Consider the following 20,044-nt stretch of genomic DNA (forward strand, 5'->3'; position numbering starts at 1 on the left):
CTTCTTAGCATCTCTGGAGCAGGCTCTTCCTCCAAGACACCACCAAGTGCTCCTCCCATCAGTGACTCTGGCCTTCCTCCTCACTTTCTGCCTCTCCTCTGGTGGCAAGGGCTCCTGAATGGCCACTTTTTATTTCTGTTCCTTACCTCCCAGTCTAGACATAAATTATACCTGAGCTACGCCTTCCTCTATCTCCAGGACCAGAAAAGATGCTCAGATACAGTGCTTCCCGGATCCCCGTGTCCATGGGAAGCGTCTGGAGCCTTGCTGACATGGTGGTTGGGATCCACTTGGTCTGTGGTAGGGCTGAGTATTTTGCACTTGTGATGAACTCCCAGGTGACGTGAGGCATCTGGCCCGACTGCACTTGGAGTGACAAGGCACTAGTCAACTTGAGTAAACACCTAGTGATGATGCCATTTGTTTCAGAAAAATGATGGAAGGTTTAAAGTTTGCTAAATATTTCACTTTTCTGTAGCATGCAAACAGTGCTCAGAAGTTAGTCTGTGTGAAAGACTAAAGGTGTTGTCTTTCTTTTCTATGATTTCCCCATCTGATTAATAAGAATGGCTTTATCTTTTTAATGAATAATAGGCCAGATGAAATTATTTAAATTATGTCTTTTTCTGACTTCTTGAGATCCAGTCTTAAAGGCGAAGACCTTCAGAGCATCTAGGTAGAAAAGCTATCCATCTTTTTCTAACTTTTGCTTTTGTTCAGGACATCTGTCCATCCCTGAGGTTAGAGGCCAGTGAACAGTAATTCAGCAAGATCATGTTTCAAAATAACAAAGGAAACCGAGGCTGGGAATATAGCTCAGCAGTACAGTGCCCCTGGGTTCAGTCCCCAGGACCATATACGCACACCTACGCACACACGAACAGAGAGAGACCGACAGACAGACAGACAGCTTGGAGACTCTTTCAGATTTTAATTGCAGTATTAAAGCATCTAGCAGTGCGCTCACTGTTCTGGTGGTTTTGATAGAAAGCATTCGCTTGCTGGCCTCTGTTGGAAGGTAAGTGCCATATTTTATTTGGTGTGAGTCAGCCTGGCCTGCACTTCTCTTTAAAATGCCTGTCTCCCAGGCCCCCAAATCTCTCCTCACGGGTGAAATCAGGCAAACCAAGATGAAGACATCTCTCTTCTGTGAGAAGTGAAACATTTTTATTTATTTTTTATTGTTTTCCTGCCGGTTGCTGAAATGTATTATCCCCAACTCAACCTGCCCTGCAAAATAAGCAAAGTTATAGAACTGAGTACCAAGGAAATAAAATTTAAAAAGTATTCGTGTTTGCCTACTTCTCAGAAATGAACACTGTGAACGTTTCAGCCCCAAACTACTGTCTTTCTTATGCATATTATAAAAATAAAAACTAGGAGCTGTGGATACAGTTCAGTGGTAGAACATTTACTGAGCAGAGCAAGGGCCTGGGTTCAATCCCCAGTACCTCAAAAAGAATAAAGTTGCTTGTTTGTCTTTTTTTTTAAGTACTGGGGATTGAATCCAGAGGCATTCTACCTCCAAGCTACACCCCTAGCCCTAATTTTTTTTTTATTACTTATTTGGAAACAGGGTCTCACTAAGTTGCTGAGAGCCTCACTAGGTGGCTGAGGCTGGCTGCAAACCTGTGGCCCTTCTATCCTCCTGTCTCAGCCTCCCAAGCGCTTGGATTACAAGCCTGCGCCACCAGGCCCGGCTTCACTACATCATTAAATGTGCTTGTGTAACATGCTGATCAACAGCTGCACAACGTTCCAGGGGAAAGATTAGTTAGCCGTCCTCTACTATAGACGTTTTCTTATTTTTGTGTACAAGGACATTGCAGAGACCAGACTTATACATAAATGTTTGCATAAGACTTTTCTTACTAAGGGTCAATTTCCAGAGGTGAAATTGCTGATTAAGAGGATAAAAGAACCCTTTCTCAAGTTACAGTAGTGGTTTAATAGACTTGGACTTAACTTATTTCATGGTTTCCCTTGAATTTTCTCTGAATGACAAGATAGTGTTGGTTCCCGAAGCACATGAATATTTAAACGAGCTGCTTCGTATTTGCAACACTAATTAAGCTGAGGGCTGCAGATGAAGAGGTGATGCGCCCGGCGGCATTGATGACCTCGCTTCCCAGCATGCACTGTGCCCTTACATCCCATCATGCTTGGGGCCTTAGATTGTACAAGGTACAGAAAACAGCTCGCATGTGAATTTTAGTTGAGAATCCATGGCTCTTAGCTCAAACAGGAATTTGTCTTTTAATGATTTTTTTTCTCCGTCTGCAGAAAATTCTGTTTGGTCAATGTACTATAATCCTAGTCAAGCCAACCAAAAAGAATAAAAGAAAAAGAAAGCTGGTTAACTGTCTCTCGGTCTGAGGAGGACTCGAACGAGTGACTTTTGACAATCTATTAATTTGCTGTTTGCCAAGTCTCTTTTTATCATGTTTCAAAAGCAGAATCCAATATAAAAATGATTACGTTTTATGAGTTTATGAGTTACATAAACTCATGTGCCGTGGCACTTATTTAGAAATAGGACTTGCTATGGCATAGCCTATTAAATAAGTCATGCAGATGGTTATAGAAGTATTTTATTAGTTAAAGTAGCTTTATAAAAGTAAATAATCATTTCAAAAATTGAGATATTGAAGGCATAAAATGGCAATTTTGAGATTTTCATGTATTCGTTGTTAGAGTACATGCAACAGAGTGCCTGTAGCTGCCTTTACTATATAGATAAAATATCTGTTAACACTACAGTACACCAATAAAAGTGTATTAAAAATAAAGGCATATGAATAAAAATATCTGTTAGCATGTATAATTATATCTCAAGCTAACTCTATATGATACAGAAAGTAAGCGAGAAAATCCATACAGAGAGCAAATGATTTTCCAGATGACAGACCGTACCCGTGAAGCCCTGTGCCTCTGTTAGCGGAGGAGGACAGGCCGGCAGCAAGGTCCAGCCTCCAGACCTCCCCACAGTCAAATCATAAGACTCACAGTGCCCATGAGATGAGCTCGTTGCTCACAAAAATCTCAATTGTTCCTAAGACCTAAGAGAAGATTCCTCCCTGAGCTCCAGAGCACACACGGTGTGGTCCAGCGTCCACTGTCCCCCATCACAGCCAGTTTCTCAGGCCGTTCCTTCTAGGCAGCCGAAGACGTCACCTAGTGTAGAAGTCACAGTGATCTGATCCTGCAGCTGTCGCAGTGGAGAAATGGAGTTCTGAGAGCAATCGTCTATACATCCTCTTCTCTGGATCAAGGTTCCATGAGTATTCAGTGGCAATGAGTTGGAGGTTAAAGTTTCCTGGGAGAAGCCGCAGTGAGGTCATCATGTGTCACCAGCCAGGTGCAGGCTGGCATGCTCCAGCTTTGGGCTGAGCCAGATGTGCTTCTGGTGGGGATGGAAACCCATACGGACATCCTGAGTGGGTGGGCTCTTCTTGATCCTGGGTCTGCTCACAAAGCTTTGTTTTACCTTCATCAGCCCTTTTCACTTGTACAAATTGCGTAAAGCATAAATCTTATGGAAATATGTGAGGGAATAAGGCTAAAAGAATACCTCAGGGCAAGATCGGGGAGCTCCTTAAATGACTGTGCTCTGTGAGTTTGGCTGGAAGTCAGAGGGAGCCAACTGAGGTGCTCAAGGCAGGGACGACCTGCATCCTGCCGACTGGCATTATCTTGCTGAACTAAGGGAGTCGCTAAGGAGAACTGAAAGAAGTTGGCAGGAAGGAGCGGACCCTGGGCGTCCTGCCCTGGCGCCCCAGCGTCCCCTCCTGCCTGCTACCACAGCACTCTCCACAGATCTAGTCTAGGTCTTGTCACATCGTGGGGCTTGTAGAGTGGTTTGTTGAAGTTGGCTGGCACCAGCCATAGCAGGACACAGTGTTATCATGACTTCCCAACACTGCATCCTTCCCGGGGTGGGGGTTATTTACACCCTGAAAATGGGTAATCAGTACAAAATAGCTTTATATTGTTTTCTCTTTTTTTTTTTTTTCTTTTTTGGTGGTACTGGGGTTTCTGGAAACCCTTCTACCTCCGGGCTATACTCCCAGAACTATTTTATACTTTTTTAATTTGGAAAAGGGGTCTCTTAAGCCAGCGAGGCTGGCTTTGAACCTGTGTGATCCTACTGTCTCTGCCTCGCAAGCGCGGGGATTACAAGCGTGTGCCACCATGCCCGGCTTATTTTCTCTTTATATTTAGCTGGTTGATAAACAATTACCACCACATCCCTGGATGCTTATTTACCTGATTTCTTGAAAGAGTGTGACCTATCAGAACAATATTACTATCTTATCAATCTTCATTTCCCTATCCCTAGCACCAGCACCTCACATATTATATGTCTCAATAACTAATTACTGAATATATGAAGGGACAGATTAGCAATGAGATACACTAGGTCACAGTGCATTGGTTGTAGTGTTGAATGAGCTAGCTGGACATAGTCCTGTATCGTGTAGCCTGAGCTAGAGACAACAGTGATGCCAGTGGGGATGAAAGAGAAGTGGGAGTGGTGGGTGGCAGGGAGGGAGCCTGGGGTAAGGGTTTGATTTGGGACAGGCGGTATTTGTCATGCTTTCAGAAGTCCAGGACTGGAGCTGCCCAGCATTCATTCTAGTTACTATGGCATGACAGTTTTGAAATTGCTTTTCCTGTGGTTTTCTAGATACTTGACTATACAGATTAGATGAAGTTTGAAGTTATGTAATTTTTAAAAAGAACTTCCAGGAAGATGGTGACCGAGAAAAGCAGCATTTATGAGTCCTGCTAACACTTGATCTCTTTTGCCACAAAATCAGTGCTTTTCATAGCCAGAAAACACTATCAGCAGAGATATAAAAAAATGTAAACACAAAAGATAGAGAAAAAGAAGACAAGAAGGACAACCAGAGACCAGAAAACAAATGAGCCCACAGTGCAGTGGCAGAGCCGTGCCGGTGCCATCTTGCCTCACAGCACCAGGCTCCAGAGAGGAAAGGTAAGCAAGGAGCTGAAGTGAGCAGCCGCGATCATTCGAGTGTAATTCAGCAGTTCTTTCAGCGCAAAGAATGTCTAAAACTCAAAGTGGCCAAGCTCATCACACCTTCCAGGGACTCAGAACGGAGCTCAACACCAGAAAAGAAATACGCCAGCCTTGCGGCTGAGGGCTAAACAGCAGTGTCATATGGCTAGCAGCAGTGGTGAGTTCACCACACTTGTGACAGCTCCAGATCAGCACGCACAATAACCGTAAGTGAAATTGCGGCCCCTAAAGGAGAAATCCCAGCATTGCACCCCCAGGGACTTGTGCAGCTTTGATAATCTCCCTTGGTCTGAGATTTTGCACTCCAGCCCAGTGAAGGAGTAGTGGTGGCAGAGATACCACACCCTAGTCGCAGCTCCCCGTGGGAAAACACCCAGCCCAGCACCCCCATGGTCTTGCACAGCCTTGATTAACTCCCTGGGTCTGAGACTTTACGATAAAACCCAGTAAAGGAGTAGTGGTGGCTGAGATTACCACAAACTCGAGATCCAGCGCACGCAAAGTAAAGTTGTGGTGACTCGGGGAAGAACCCAGAGAAGGCACAATCTTCTGAAATCATGGGAAAGAGGAACAACAATGGAGCAATGAATGCCCACAACCCCATAATATCAAAACCTGATAACACAGAACTTCAGAGATCTCCAAAAGATCAAATCAGGAATATAACTGTAGAAATAATACAGGACCTTGAAAAGAATTTAGAGAGAGTCTAAAAGAAGTAAAGATGCAATCATTGAAGTGAAGGCATCAATTCAAACTATAAACAATCGATTAGACCACATGAGAATACAATCTTGCTCCTAGAAGATGCTCACTCCAAAAATGAACGCATAGTTTATAATTTAGGGAAAAAAAATCCAACAGCAGAAATTTGACATTGAAGACATTTTAAGAGAGCTAACCTAAGAATAATTGGAATAGAGGAAGGAAAAGAAGGTGAAACCAAAGGGATCAACAATCTCTTCAAGGAAGTAATAGCAGATCATTTTCCAAACACAGAGCAAGAGGTCAATACACAGGTCCAGGAAACTTACAGAACTCCTTTTAGACAGGATCAGAGAAGAGGATCCCCACACCACATAATAGTCAAAATGACCAATGTGGAAGCCAAGCAGAGAATCTTAAAGGCAACAAAACAAAAAGCCAAGTGACATTCAGAGGCAAACCAATTAGAATCACTCCAGACTTCCCAAACCAAGTCACAAAAGCCAGAAGGGCTTGGAGTAACATATTCCAAACTCTGAAAGAAAACAACTTCCAGCCAAAAATTTCCTACCCAGCAAAACTTTCTATCAAATTAGATGGGGAAATAAGAAGCTTCCATGACAAACAGAAACTGAAGGAATTTATGTCTTCAAAACCAGCACTAGAGAAAATACTCAAAGAGATTAACTACAAAAAAAGAAATAGGTTAACACACACCAGAACCAGAGAAACAATATTTTCCATCCAGCAGACAACTAAGCAAAGAAGAACAAACAGTATTTCAAACATAAATAAAATCTTAACATGTTAGGAATTTAAAGTTATCTCTCAATAATCACATGAAAGTAAATGGCCTCAATTCCCGAATAAAAGGACAGAAAGTGGCAAACTGGATTAAAAACCAGAATCCATCCATCTGCTGCTTACAAGAAACACTTCATAAGTAAAGATAGTTACAAACTCAAGGTAAAGGGCTGGAGCAAGGTAATTCATGTTAAGCAGCCATCCTAACAAATGTGAAGTCGTATTTCACTATAGTTCTTTTCTTGTATTTCCTTAATGATCAGTTTCATTATGATAATGATGTGTGATATTCATGTGTTTACTGGTCATATAAAAATCTTTGCATATTCATTATCTATTTTAGTCTTCTACCTATTTCTAAATTGTATTGTTTGCTTTTATTGTTGCTAATTTTTAGGATTTCTATTTGGAATATTAATATACCTTCAGATATAGCATTTGGAAATATTTTATCCCATCCTATCAGTAACTTTTAACTCTGTTTACATTGTTTTTGTATATACAATATTTTTTAATTTTTTTATGAAGTTTGTTTGTTTATTCTTTTGTTGCCTGTGCCTTTGGAATCATATCCAAGAAATCACTGCCAGTTTCAATGTTATGAAGTTTTATGACCCAGGTTTTCTTCTAAAAGTTTATAGTCTTAAGATTTACATTTAGGTAATTTATCTGTTTTGAGTTAATATTTATATATGGTGTTAGGTAAGGGTCCAATTTTATTCTTTTTCATGTAATTATTATTTTTCAACAATATTTAGTGAAAATGTTATTTCCTTCACCAAATGTTTTTCGAAACCTTGTCAAAAATATTTGACCGTATATGAAAGAATTTATTTCTAGGCTTTTTATTTTACTCCACTGGTTTATATATCTGCCTTTATAGCAGTACTACACTGTTTCAATTATTGTAGTTTTATAAGGTTTGAAATCAGAAAATGTACATCTTATAGCTGTGTTCTTTTTTGAGATTGTTTTGGGTATTTAGAGTTCATACTTCATGTTAGGATATATTTTTTTCTGAGAAAAAAAAAATGTATGATAGTTTCACCTAAAAAAAAATCCAAGGTAAATAAAGAATGAATGCACCTCTCCTCAAAAAAATAAAATAATAAAATAAAATAAAAGCACTGGGTGTTGTTGCGATTGCAAATTAGTGCAACTACTTTGGAAAACAGTACAGAGGATCCTCAGAAGAATGGAAATAAACCTACCATATGATCCAGCAACACCACTTCTGGGTATTTACCCAAAAGAATGGAAATTAAAGTACCAAACTAATGTATAAACATCTATGTTCATGGCCACACAACTCATGATTGTCAAACTATGGAACCAGCCAAGATGTCCATCAACAGATGAATGAATGGATTATAAATCTATGGGATATGTACACAATGGAATTTTACTCAACCATAAAGAACCAAATTACATAATTTGCAGGGAAATTAATGGAACAAAGAACATTATGCTAAGTGAGATCAGTCACAAAAAGTAAAAAATCGAATTACAGTGCACCAATAAAACAAATTAAAAGATTAGTTCATTATACCAGTGTAAGAGAAAATCAGACTTTTATAATGCATTCTTAACACTGCTTTGGCAGGAAAAATCAGAAATAATCTAGAAGAAAATGAGGAAATAGATTAAAAAAACTGTAAATTTGGTGTTTCAAGATCATACTCTCAGTTTACAGTTATTATGAAAAGAGAATAAATTCTGAAGGAGGATAAAGTTACTTTTAGAATGTAACTCCTGAAAAAATTTTTCTTTTAAAAAAAGCGATTAAAGTTAAAAACCACAAGAAAAAATGTTTTTCTACAGTAGTGACTTAGGCAAGAAAACATATTACTTTCTGAAGGGAACTCTTTATAGAAATTAGCCAATATGGCATTCTTATTTATTAACTATTCTCATTAATAGAATAATTTAGTATATTCTGTGCACAAATGGATGTGATATATATGTATGTATGTATACATATTTTCTTGGAAAAAATATATCACCAAGGAAATATGTTTTGTAACTGTCACAGTTTTTTAAGTGAGACTCTTGCCTCAAGATCATATAATAAGAATGTGAGTTAATGCACTAGAGGAATATATACATTTTAAAAGTAGATAATAGTGAAGGGGAGTCCAAGAAATAAGGTGAAATTTCCTTTGCAATCATGTGATCGCTGGTGTTTGGAGAGTTGCTTTTTCTACACTGTGGATAATTAGCAGGGATTCGGTCATTCTTCAGGGATTCAGATGTATCTTAACATCCTAACTGGAAAGATCACGCGGGGACATGCACTTACGTGCGTAGTGCCACTCCAGTGGATGCACACAGCCCACGTGTTTGCCACCGGGCATTTTATAGCTGTGATGTGAACAGTAATGTTATCCTCAGTCAAGGTCACAGAGGAAGTCACTCTCAGGGCTGTGGGATTAGTGCATGGGGTTTTTCATTCTATTCTTAGACAGGTGTGCCCTAGCTTGAGAAAGTCTGATATACAAAACCACCAACTCCTAAGATAGATAAATTAGGTGGTGATTGCTTACATTTCAGAAGAGTTTTCCTCCGCATTCCTTCAATGGGCACTTAGGGGGAGTGTGAGGTGGCCGGAAGAGCGTGGGCCCTTGGTAACAGAGGCCTGGCTTCTCACTGTGTCATTGGTGACGCCAATGAAGCCTGTACGCTTGGTTATGTTACTACTCATCCACTCACTCCTCCACTAAATCACTAGCCCTGATACTCAGTGAATCTTTCACGAGCATCCTATGAGTTGGATTTGTAAAGGTCATAGCCCCTGTCCTTATGATGTTTGCAGATGATAAAAGGCAGTGTGTAAACACATAAATAGAGTAAAAGTTTAGTGATAGAGGCAAGACAGCGCTGTAGTCTAAACCAGATGGCATAACGGGCGGTAGCAGTGGGCCTGGACTTGGCTCACAAGGAGAACGCCAGGGGGTGTGGCGACAGGCTGGGCGCGGCCCAAGCAGGGTCCAGGGCGGCTCCTGCACGTGGGCCTGGGTCACTCTGTTGAACAGCGGTTCCACGCATAAACAGAAGTTTGAAAGAGGAGAAGTTCACAGGGCAGTGGGGTTGACAGTAGGGAGAGAATGGAGTTGCTTTTGGACAAGTTGAGAACAAGCGTCTTGCAGGACAGCCAGGTAAAGTGTGTTAGGCAGTTGTGTATTCCAGGCTAGAACTCAAGAAGGAGGGCCAGGCAGGAGCTAGAGAGCCATCTGAAGAGGTACGAATACTCGTGAGCTGAGGCCGTTAGGAGAGCCGGAGTTAAGGGTAAGGGATCCTAGAGGAGGAAGATGGAGATACAGGGGCCTGGGAAGGAGCGGGCGGAGGAGACTGCGTTACCGTGTCCAGTGGGCTGAGTACAGGGAGAGCTGCAGAATAGTCAGAGGACACATGGAAGACGGCTGCAAACGGAGAGAGTCTCTGGACAGTTAGGAGTCGTCAGTGTCCTTTCTAAAGCAGAGTAGGAGCAGAAGGCTGAAGAGTAAACTGGAGACTTTCATTAAGAGGCACTTTTGAGGACTTTTAGAAACAGGGAGAGAGATGGGACAGCAAAGTCATCTTGTTTTAATAATGGAAAAGACATAAGCATTTTATAGGATGCAGAGAGAAACTAGTGGAAAGAGAAGGTTGAAAACGCAGAAGAAAGGGAAGTAGAGTAGACGCAGCTTCCTGATTTAGGGTGGGAAAGAAATGGCAGGATTATCTATTAAGACAAAAAGAAACATTTCTTTCTTTGGCATGAGTGGAAGGAGTGGAGGGAAGTTTTAAATGTCTGTACGTCTATGTGTGTGTGTTTTAAATGTGTATGTATATGTATACATATAAACACACAAATATAAATATATATATACACAGAGTTGTAGATACGTGACTGGACATAGTAATTTCTAAGAGATGACTCTTGATGGTCTTTTTCTTCTTCTTTTTCTTCTTTTTCTTTTTCTTCTTTGTGAAGCAGGAAACAAAGTTGCTTTCTGAGAGAGAGACGTGGTAAGGCCAGGCCTGAGGATAATGGCAGACTCTCGCTGTGGCAGCTATGGAGGGAGGTGGACGAGATCACTTAGGACTTCAGCATGAGATAAAGATTATATAAACTTCTCTCAAGGTCACATTCCTGTATAGACTAAAGTCTCTCTAGTGTCCAAGAGGTTAGCACTGCACATACAGCTGTCTTGGATCAGCTAAGTTGCATGTTGCTGAGAAGTGATTTCTGGGTCAGGGAAGAGAACTCTTTTCTGGGTCTTGACTGTCTGATATGGTAAACTTCAGCCACATTTGGCCCTTGAACACCTGAAACATGTCTGGTTCAAGTTGAGATGCATTGTATATATAATACACACTCAGGACTTTGAAGACTTATTATGAAATAAAAATATTAAAACAGCTCATTATAACCAGGCATGGTGGTGCACACTTGTAATCCCAGCATTTGGGAGGCTGAGACAGGAGGATTGCAGTTCGTGGACAGCCTCAGCTACTTAGTGAGGCCCTTTGCAACTCAGTGAGACCCTGTTTCAAAATAAAGAATAAAAAATCTCTCAGGGGGTATAGCTCGGAGGTAGAATGCCCCTAGATTCCATCCCCGGTACAGCTAAGTAAATAAATAAGACAGCTCATTATTAAATTTATACTAATTTCCTTTTAAAATGACTATATTTTTGATATGTATGATTGAATTATTCAAATTAACTTAGTTTAAAGGGGTTCCAGAGAATTTAAAATTGTATAAGTGGCTCGCATCATGTTTCTGCTGAACAGCCCTGCACCAGTGACTCAATTCTTTTAGAAAGAGAAGAACCAGGATCATGATTTTGTATTTTAAAATAACACCTATTAATAAGACCTGCAGATAATGCTTCATATAAGAGTCCATTTTCATTCTCCACTGTCTGTTGTTGGCTGAAGTAGCCAACAGCTTAGCGAGAGGCATGGGCACCATGTCGGGGGATCTACTGAAATCCAATGGAAAAGACAGAATTGAATTGTCTAAACAGTTCACCTGACGTGACATTTAACTGTGACCCTTTTCAGGACCTACAACTTTACATTACAGCTACTTTTTACCTAGTGACAAGTGAGATGGGGGTGCCTCCAGAACTCACAAACCAAATATTTTAATGATTTCTTATACTAGGCAATTCATGTAGTCTCCAGGGCAAATAAGAATGTCCACCATGAACTCTAGGATGGTGCATTCAGTGAAACTAGTTGAGTCTGAGTTTAGCCGGGCGTGGTGGTGCACACTTGTAGTCCCAGTACTTGTGAGGCTGAGACAGGAGGATAGCACAGGTACGAAGCCAGCCTCGGCTACTTAGTGAGGCTCTCAGCAAATTAGTGCGACCCTGTTTCCACATAAAGTATAAAATAGGTCTAGGAGTATAGCCTGGAGGTAGAAAGCCCCTGGGTTTCACCCCTAGTACCACCAAAAAAAAAAAAAAAAAAAAAAGTTGAGTTTAACGTTGCAGTTGCTATTTCTAAATCCTATGCATAGGTTCTAAAAGGACTCATAGACTTGGCAGAAAGTGGCCCGTGGATATCTCCCCTGGTTTCCTTTCCTACCTCAGTCCTTCCCTGTGTTTCATTATCTTGTTTTAGTTGTCTCTTAGTCTGATACCGTGTATCTCCTAGGAATGTAAAACAGCAAGTGCATTAGTTAGCGCAAAGTTGCATGCCCTGGAAAAAGCCCTTGGGGGACAGTTTGGGTAAGATATTTTTCAAGTGCCAGAGCAGTCAAGGACTTAGCATGCATGGTTTAATATTGCAGGATGTCTTGCTGAAGAGTACCGGAAATGACTGGGACATGAATATCTGCTGTTTTAATTCTGCTGGTTCTACCACTGGCCTTTGATACTGTTTTGATAAAAACCTTGTTGCCTGTGAGATGAGGGCAATGATTATAACACATCTCAAATTTTTATTTCACATCTATTTTAGGCTCGCTAAAAGAACGAAGCTAGGCTAGCTTCTCATTCAATACCCATTTATTTCTATTGCAACTAATATGGTTCCCCTACAGGTTAGGGAAGACTTTATCTTGTTGTACTTAAAATTTCCCTGGAATTGGCGTAGTAACCTAGTGAGCATCCACCATGTGCTGCTCATTATGTGAATGTTCTTGATCGCAAACATCTTCAACTTCTACAGCTGGTAAATTTCATGAATTCTTCCCAGGTTAATTTGCTTCTGAAGTGCAAGGTCATTTTTGAAGATTTAAAGGAGTTTATTTACAAGATAGAAATACAGAAGACAGTTACAGCCCATGCTAGCAGGAGTGGCATGGAGGGGGGGGGGGTTCAGATAAATTCACCACCGAAGGTCATTTCAGTCTTGCATTTCTCTCCCATACTGTGAAGGACCGAGACAGAGTGGTTTACTATGGCAGCAATTTGTTCCTGATCCAGACATATTTTATGAAACAGACAGATCCATCTTCAACAAACACTGGCTTGCTTAAAAATACACAGCTCTAGAATAATTTGTCTTTCTCTGCTTTGTTTTCAGTATTTTGCTAGTCACTGTTCTTTTGGTGCATTTCTCTGTGTCTCAGACTTAGAGGTCATTCTTTAAGCCAGAAATTTTCCTCCCACTGCAGGAGTACCTGAGCTGAATTTTTAGTACTTATGATGTGCTATAAAATAGTCACGAACTAGATAGAGCTGAGCAGGCAAGGTTGTAGAGGAGGATGACTACATCAGGAAGTGTTTGGAGTTTGAAAGGCTATTGACTCTCTTAGTGCAAATAAATATTGCTATTTATTTATTTATTTATTTATTTATTGGTGGTACTGGGGGTGGAACCCAGAGGCTTTCTACCTCCAGACTATACTCCCAGACCTTTTTTTTTATATATTTAATTTGGAAACAGGGTCTCACTAAGTTGCTGAAAGCCTCACTAAGTAGCTGAGGCTGGCTTCGAACACGTGCGATCCTCCTGTCTCAGCCTCCCAAGCACGGGGATTACAAGCGTGCGCCACCACGCCCGGCTTAAATATTGCTCTTTAAAGGGTCTTAATTCTCTCAGCATAACTTAGTATTTATAAATGTCACAGTACAGAATTGCTTATGATATTAAGTGAAATTATATTTGGGCACTTTCTGTTGCCGTTATATATCTGAGAACATTTCTGTTCCTTTAAGGGAGGGGGTTGTGTTTGGTAGCCTGGTTTTCACCACAGAGTTCAAGGGACAGAATGAACATGATTTTGTTAGAAATACACACTTTTGTTTACCGTCTCATATAGAGAGAGGGTTCTCCACTGGACCACAGACAATGCCGTAGAAGTAAACTGAAAAATTTCAGTGCTCAAAATTTTCATGTGTTCATGTTGTTTTCAGGACAAATCAGTACCCTCCACATATAACATGCATTTTATGGAGCCAGGCGTGGTGGTGCATACCTGTAATCCCAAGTACGTGGGAGACTGAGATAGGAGGATTGCAGGTTCGCAGCCAGCCACAGCTACTTAGTGAAGATTTCTGCAACATAGTGAGACCCTGTTTAAAAATAAAGAATAAACTGGGCGTGGTGGCGCACTCTGGTAATCCCCGCACTTGGGAGGTGGAGACAGGAAGATCGCGCAGGTTCGAAGCCAGCCTCGCTGACTTAAGAGACCCTGTTTCCAAATAAAAATATAAAATAGCCCGGGGTATAGCCCAGAGGTAGAAAAAAGCCTCTGGGTTCCACCCCCAGTGCCACCAAAAATAAAATAAAATAAAGAATAAAATATAGGGCAGGGGGTATAGCTCAGAAGTAGAATATTCCTGGGTTCCATTCCCTATACTGCAAATAAATAAATAAAATAAAATAATTTAAGTGCTCCATGTAGCTAGTTTTTTTCTTACTAATGCAATATGACTAACTCTATTTAATAGGAAATCGCCCGGCATTTACGCCCTGGGACCCTCAGAGCAATCTTCGGTAAAACCAAGATCCAGAATGCTGTGCACTGCACCGACTTGCCAGAGGACGGCCTATTAGAGGTAAGATAAAGCGGGGCAGACATCCTGTTGCTATTCCAAGCTCATAAATAATCTCAGCAGCTCTAGTGTGTTGAGAAAGCCTTTAATATTCTTGGGTTACACGGTTACTTGGCCATCTGATAACTTCAGACTGCAATTTTAAAAGACCAGATTGTAGCTGGGTTAGTGATACGTTTCTGGTCCCAGCTACTCGGCAAAGTGAGGCAAGAGAGCCGGGCGTGGTGGCCACGCTTGTCATCCCCGCGCTTGGGAGGCGGAGACAGGAGGATCGCGCTGGTTCGGAGCCAGCCTCGCCGGCTTAAGAGACTCTGTTTCCACATAAAAATGTTAAAAAATAGGTCTGGGAGTGTAGCCCGTGGGAGTGTATCCCGGAGGTAGAAGGGCTTCCAGGAACCCCAGTACCACCAAAAAAAAGAAAAAAAAAAAGGGAGGCAAGAGAATGGCCTGAGCCAAGGACTTCTGGCTGGTCTGGGCAGCAGAGTAGATTGACTCCATCTCTGAAAAGAAAAGAAAAGAGACCAAACTGTAGGATGGAGTATACAACTGTGTAGTCTGCAAAGAACTAAGATTATTTTTCTGACTGGCATATATTATAGTTTAAAATAATTTAATAATTTTTTTTTTTTTTGCAGTACTAGGGATTGAACCCAGGGGAATTTTACCTCTGAGCTATATCCCCAGCCATATTTTTTCTATATTTTGAAACAGGGTCTCACTAAGTTGTGGAGGACCTCACTAAGTAGCTGAGGCTGGCTGCAAACCTGCAATCCTCCTGTCTAAGCCTCCCAAGTACTGGGATTACAAGCATGCACCACCACTCCGGCTCTGTTTTATTTTGTTATTTTTTGAAACAGGGTCTCAATAAGTTACTGGGATCTTGCTAAGTTGCTTGGCTGGCCTTCAACCTATGATCCTCTTTTCTCAGTTAAATATATTTTTAAATCAGTTCATAATACCATTATTGTAAGTTGCTAGTTAGGAAATATTCCAATGAAATTAAGTCCCAATATACAATGTAATGGCATTATGGGTAACAGCTACCACTGATCAGTACTTCCTGTCCACCAGGCTCTCCCGTGATGAACGCTTTGTATAAATCATTTCCTTTCATGGCCGCCACAGTGTTAATGGTCTGACATTATTATATCTGGTCTTTCAGGGAAATGATATTGAGATTTTCAGAGGTTAAGCAACATCTTCAAATCAAATAGTTAATAAGGGACAAAACCATATTTTGATCTCTTATTGGTTCAATTAACATAAAATAACAAACAATGAAAGAATTTTAAAAAACTAAGTGAAAATCAATCTGGTTTGGGGTTAAGAAAGTCATTTCTGGGCCAGAAACAAAAAAAGAAACCCAAAAGATTCCTATTTTTAATTTCTTATAATTTTTTTTGAGGGGGGATGTGTGTGTGTGTGTGTGTGTGTGTGTGTGTGTGTGTGTATGTGTGTGTGTTACTGGGGATTAAACCCAGGGGCATTCTACCTCCAAACTATACTTCCAGCCCTTTTCATTTCTTACTTGGAATAAGGGTCTTTACCTTCTGAAAGTTTAGGACCAATACATTAGATCTGAGCAAAGATTGTTAGTTTAACTGAAATATTATTAACCAAGAAATTTATACTCATTTAAAATATGACCCAAGGAGCCAGGTGTGGTGGCGCACACTTGTAATCCCAGCACTTGGGAGGCTGCGACAGGAGGATCGCACAAGTTCAAAGCCAGCCTCAGCTACTTAGTGAGGGTCTCAGCAACTTAGTGAGACCCTGTTTCCAAATAAAATGTAAAGTAGGTCTGGGAGTATAGCCCGGAGGTAGAAAAAAAGCCCCAGTACCCCCCACACACACACACACACGACCCAAGGTTATGCTTGTGATTTTGTTCATACAACTTGGAAGAGGTTATTACCACCCGCAGTTTGTAAAGGCATTTGCTGAATGGTTAGTCTTCCCAACCCCACTGCAGTGGACATTGCCCTGAAGACTAGTGACTGCGCAGTCTAGGGGATTCATCAAAACACAGAAGTTGGAGTTCCAGCAGCCCCCTCATGCCGACTCACACTTGCTGTGACCGTGGGGAATCACTCTTTCTTTCTGGGCCTCACTTCCCTTATCAATAAAATGGGATAGAGAACGTTAAAAAAGCCAAGCGTGTTGTTAGTTATGGATTGACTACTTCCTGCCTGTGCTTGCTTTAATGGTATGAAAACACTCAGAGGTCAGGAGTTATCTATCTGCTCATGGGTCTCCGAAGTGGAATCCATGACACCGAGCGCAGGCTCTCTGATCAGGGAAGCACTGTCCCAGCTCTGCGGCTCTAAGAAGCATCCTTTAGCGGCAGAGTGACCGTGGCCATTGCTGTTCAACCCAACACCCTTCTGAAAGGCAGCTCCAATCAGACAAGCTGCTAGGGCAGGAGGCCTGAGCCAGGACCGTCACAGGCAAGCCCAGCTGCCATCCTGTTTCCATGGTAAGAGGAGAAAGGAGGCCGGGCATGGTGGCGCACACTTGTAACCCCAGCATTTGGGAAGCGGACAACGGAGGATCGCCAACAGCCTCAGCAACTTAGCGAGGCCCTTCATGACTCAGTGAGACCCTATTACAGAAATGGAAAAGACTGAAAAAGAGGGCTGGGGGTATAGCTCAGGGTTACAGTGCTCCTGGGTTCCATCCCGGTACCACACACACACACACACACACAAAAAAAAAAAAAAAAAAAAAAAAAAAAAAAAAAGTAGAAGAGAAAGGAGAACACAGCTTCTTCACCTTACCCCACTGTGCGTGTACTGAGCTATGTCTATGTCATATGTGTACAGCTCTGAGATCACAATCTCCACCCATATGTTGTCATCATCTGTGTACTTGTATAGCAGACCGTTATTAGACCCCTACCCTTGCAGGAATTGTGCTAGGACTTCAAAACCTAACAGGACAAGCTCTCTGTTCTCATAGAGCTCATGCTGCGTGTGAAAGGTCAGAGCTCTTGGCATCTTAGCATGAATATATACGTGGTTTCTTTGGGTGCCGTGAGTTGTGACAGAGTCACACGTGAGACATTCTAGAGTGCCATTTCACTGGTAATGTTTTCAGGTAGTCTGTTACTTATAAGACCTTAGATCTGTGTGCTAATGAAAACACTGATGGAAAATTCCAGCTAGTAAGCCAAGAGATTCTAGCTTTTTTTTTTTTTTTTTACTAATAGCAAGAGTTTTTTAAAAATAACTTTATTGGTACATTATAGTCTCATGTCAAAAGGTAAACTGTAGTGATAGGGACGTACGTGCACACAGCACTCGGTGGGCTCCCCCGGCTCCCTCTCCCCACACTGAGTCCTGAGGTTGCCATTGCTGTTCCACACGTGTATACAGTGTTCATGGACGTGCTTCCTCCACTGGTCCTCCCTCCCCCTCCCCAGCCCACCTCCCTGGCTCCACCGGGGAGTCTCCTCCATTATCTGAAGTCTCTCCGTATCTCAGTTACTCCCTGGCTTCTGCATATAAAAGAGAACACAGGACCCTTCACTTTCTGTGGCTGGCTAATCTCACTTAGCATAATGTTCTCCAGGTCCATCTGTTTTCCTGTAAATGACATTATTTTGCTCTTCTGTATTAGCAAAGAATTTTTAAAGCAATAATGTCCGTTGCTGGTAAGACTTCAGTCAAGTGGACATATCATATTGCTGGTGACAGCTTTGGGTCAACAGATAATGAAAGACTGAGATTTTCCCATATCATTTGTCCCAGTATTCCTCAAAATCTACCCAAAGGAAGGCGATGACACAAGGTCTACAGAACGGAACACTTTCTGCACAGATGTTCATGGTAGGAATAGTTGTGGCAATTAAAATGGGAGAGAATGTGCATGTCTAGAGATAGAGCCCATGTGCCCTCTTCTGGGAAACCTTCATGACACGCACAGAGACCCTTATGTGAGCTTCTCTAGCACTTTGCTTCCCTCTGATAACAGTGTAGCCAGGAGTCAAACAGCTTTATAATCCTGAGAAAGGTGCTCCACTTGCTGGGCTGAGGTTTCCTTATTCTGGGAAATGAAGACAAGAGTCCCTGCCTTACCAGATTGCACAGTGCCAAGCCAGTAATAATTGCTCAGCAAACGGTAGTGGTTATTACTGTTATTACAGCAGAGTCTCTTTGCTCGTAGATATTCCCACATGAGATATGCATAGAAAAGATATTTGTTGTTGCTTGTCCTTTAAGACCTCTTCAATAAATAATTCCTGCAGGAAAAGAGAGATGAGTTTGATTAACTAAATTACAGCTCACACACTAAATTCAAGTTTGCAACCTCTTTTTCTTTAGTGGTAAAGTGAAGACTCCATAACAGTGGTACCTAGCCTTGGTTGTACATCAGAATCACCTAGGTGGTGTTTCAAAATACTGATACTCATCTGGGGGTGATGGCACACTCCTATAATCCAGGCTGAGACAAGAGGATCACAGGTTCAAAGCCAGCCTCCGCAACTTAAAGAGGCCGTCAACAACTTAGTGAGACCCTATTTCAAAATAAAAACTAAAAAGGAGGCTGGGAATGTAGCTCAGAAGTAGAGCACCTCTAAGTTCAATTCCTAGTACCACAAAGAGCAAACAAATAAAAAAAAAATACTGATACTCAGACCCACCCCAAAGATTTTAATTTTTCCATTTTAAATTTCTAGAAAGGTTGCAATACAAAAAAAAATTTCTAATGAACATTTGAGAAGATGCTATCATAATGCCCTATACTTCTTGAATACTAGAGGGTATGTTTTTATCATGAAAACGCATTTTCCTACATAACCACAATATAAGCATACAAATTAGGAAATTAACATTGATATGTTACTATTATCTAATTCTCAGATGCCATTCAAGTTTCACCAGCTTTCTCAATAGATTCTTTAAGACCAAAAGAATATTGGTCAGAATCATGTATTACATTTCTTTCTTCCTTATTCTCTTTCAGTCTAGAACAGTTTGTCAGTTTTTCTTTGAATTTCATGACCTTGACACCATTGAAAATAACAAGCAGAGAATCCAATTAAATTGTATTTATTTCAGTGCTTATCAGAAAGTTTTCTATATGACTTGCACCTGCAGTTCCAACAAGACCCTGGAAAGTGTGTTTTGCTCTTGTCATGTTACGTGCCCAGGAGTCACTGCCTCTCATGCAGGACAGTGGGTGGGGCCCTTTCTATTTCCAGGCTCACAGGGCCTGCGTCTGCCCCTCTTCTCCACTTCAGCGCCAGGCCTCATCTCTCCCGTTGTCACTGTGCACGGGGGTGTGGTTGCACTTTTCCCTTTTTCCCAAGTATGGTTGGAAAATGCCTACTTCTCTCCCATTCACTGTCTCTATCATCTCTTCTTCTGACTGTCCTCAGCAGGGATGGCCAACACTTTGCATGCACAAAAGTCGAAATTCTCAAAGTTGCTGGACAGATCGTGGTAGAATATTCTAGCATGTTTGAATCTTGAATTCTGTACACCAAAATGACAAT

At 41.4% G+C, this 20,044-nt stretch overlaps 1 protein-coding gene across 1 annotated transcript in view; it reads left to right on the forward strand.

The window, feature by feature from the left end:
* The window catches only part of NME7 (NME/NM23 family member 7), a gene marked incomplete at both ends in the record, with an annotated part of 113,192 nt that overhangs the window by 72,325 nt on the left and 20,823 nt on the right, over positions 1–20,044 (forward strand). Inside the window, one exon of the mRNA XM_080698796.1 lies at positions 14,443–14,550. Coding sequence (XP_080554922.1) covers positions 14,443–14,550 — 108 coding nt within the window. The remainder of the gene's footprint in view (positions 1–14,442; positions 14,551–20,044) is intronic.

Source organism: Muscardinus avellanarius (assembly GCF_963383645.1).
Source record: "Muscardinus avellanarius genome assembly, chromosome: 7".
Taxonomy (NCBI): Eukaryota; Metazoa; Chordata; class Mammalia; order Rodentia; family Gliridae; genus Muscardinus; species Muscardinus avellanarius.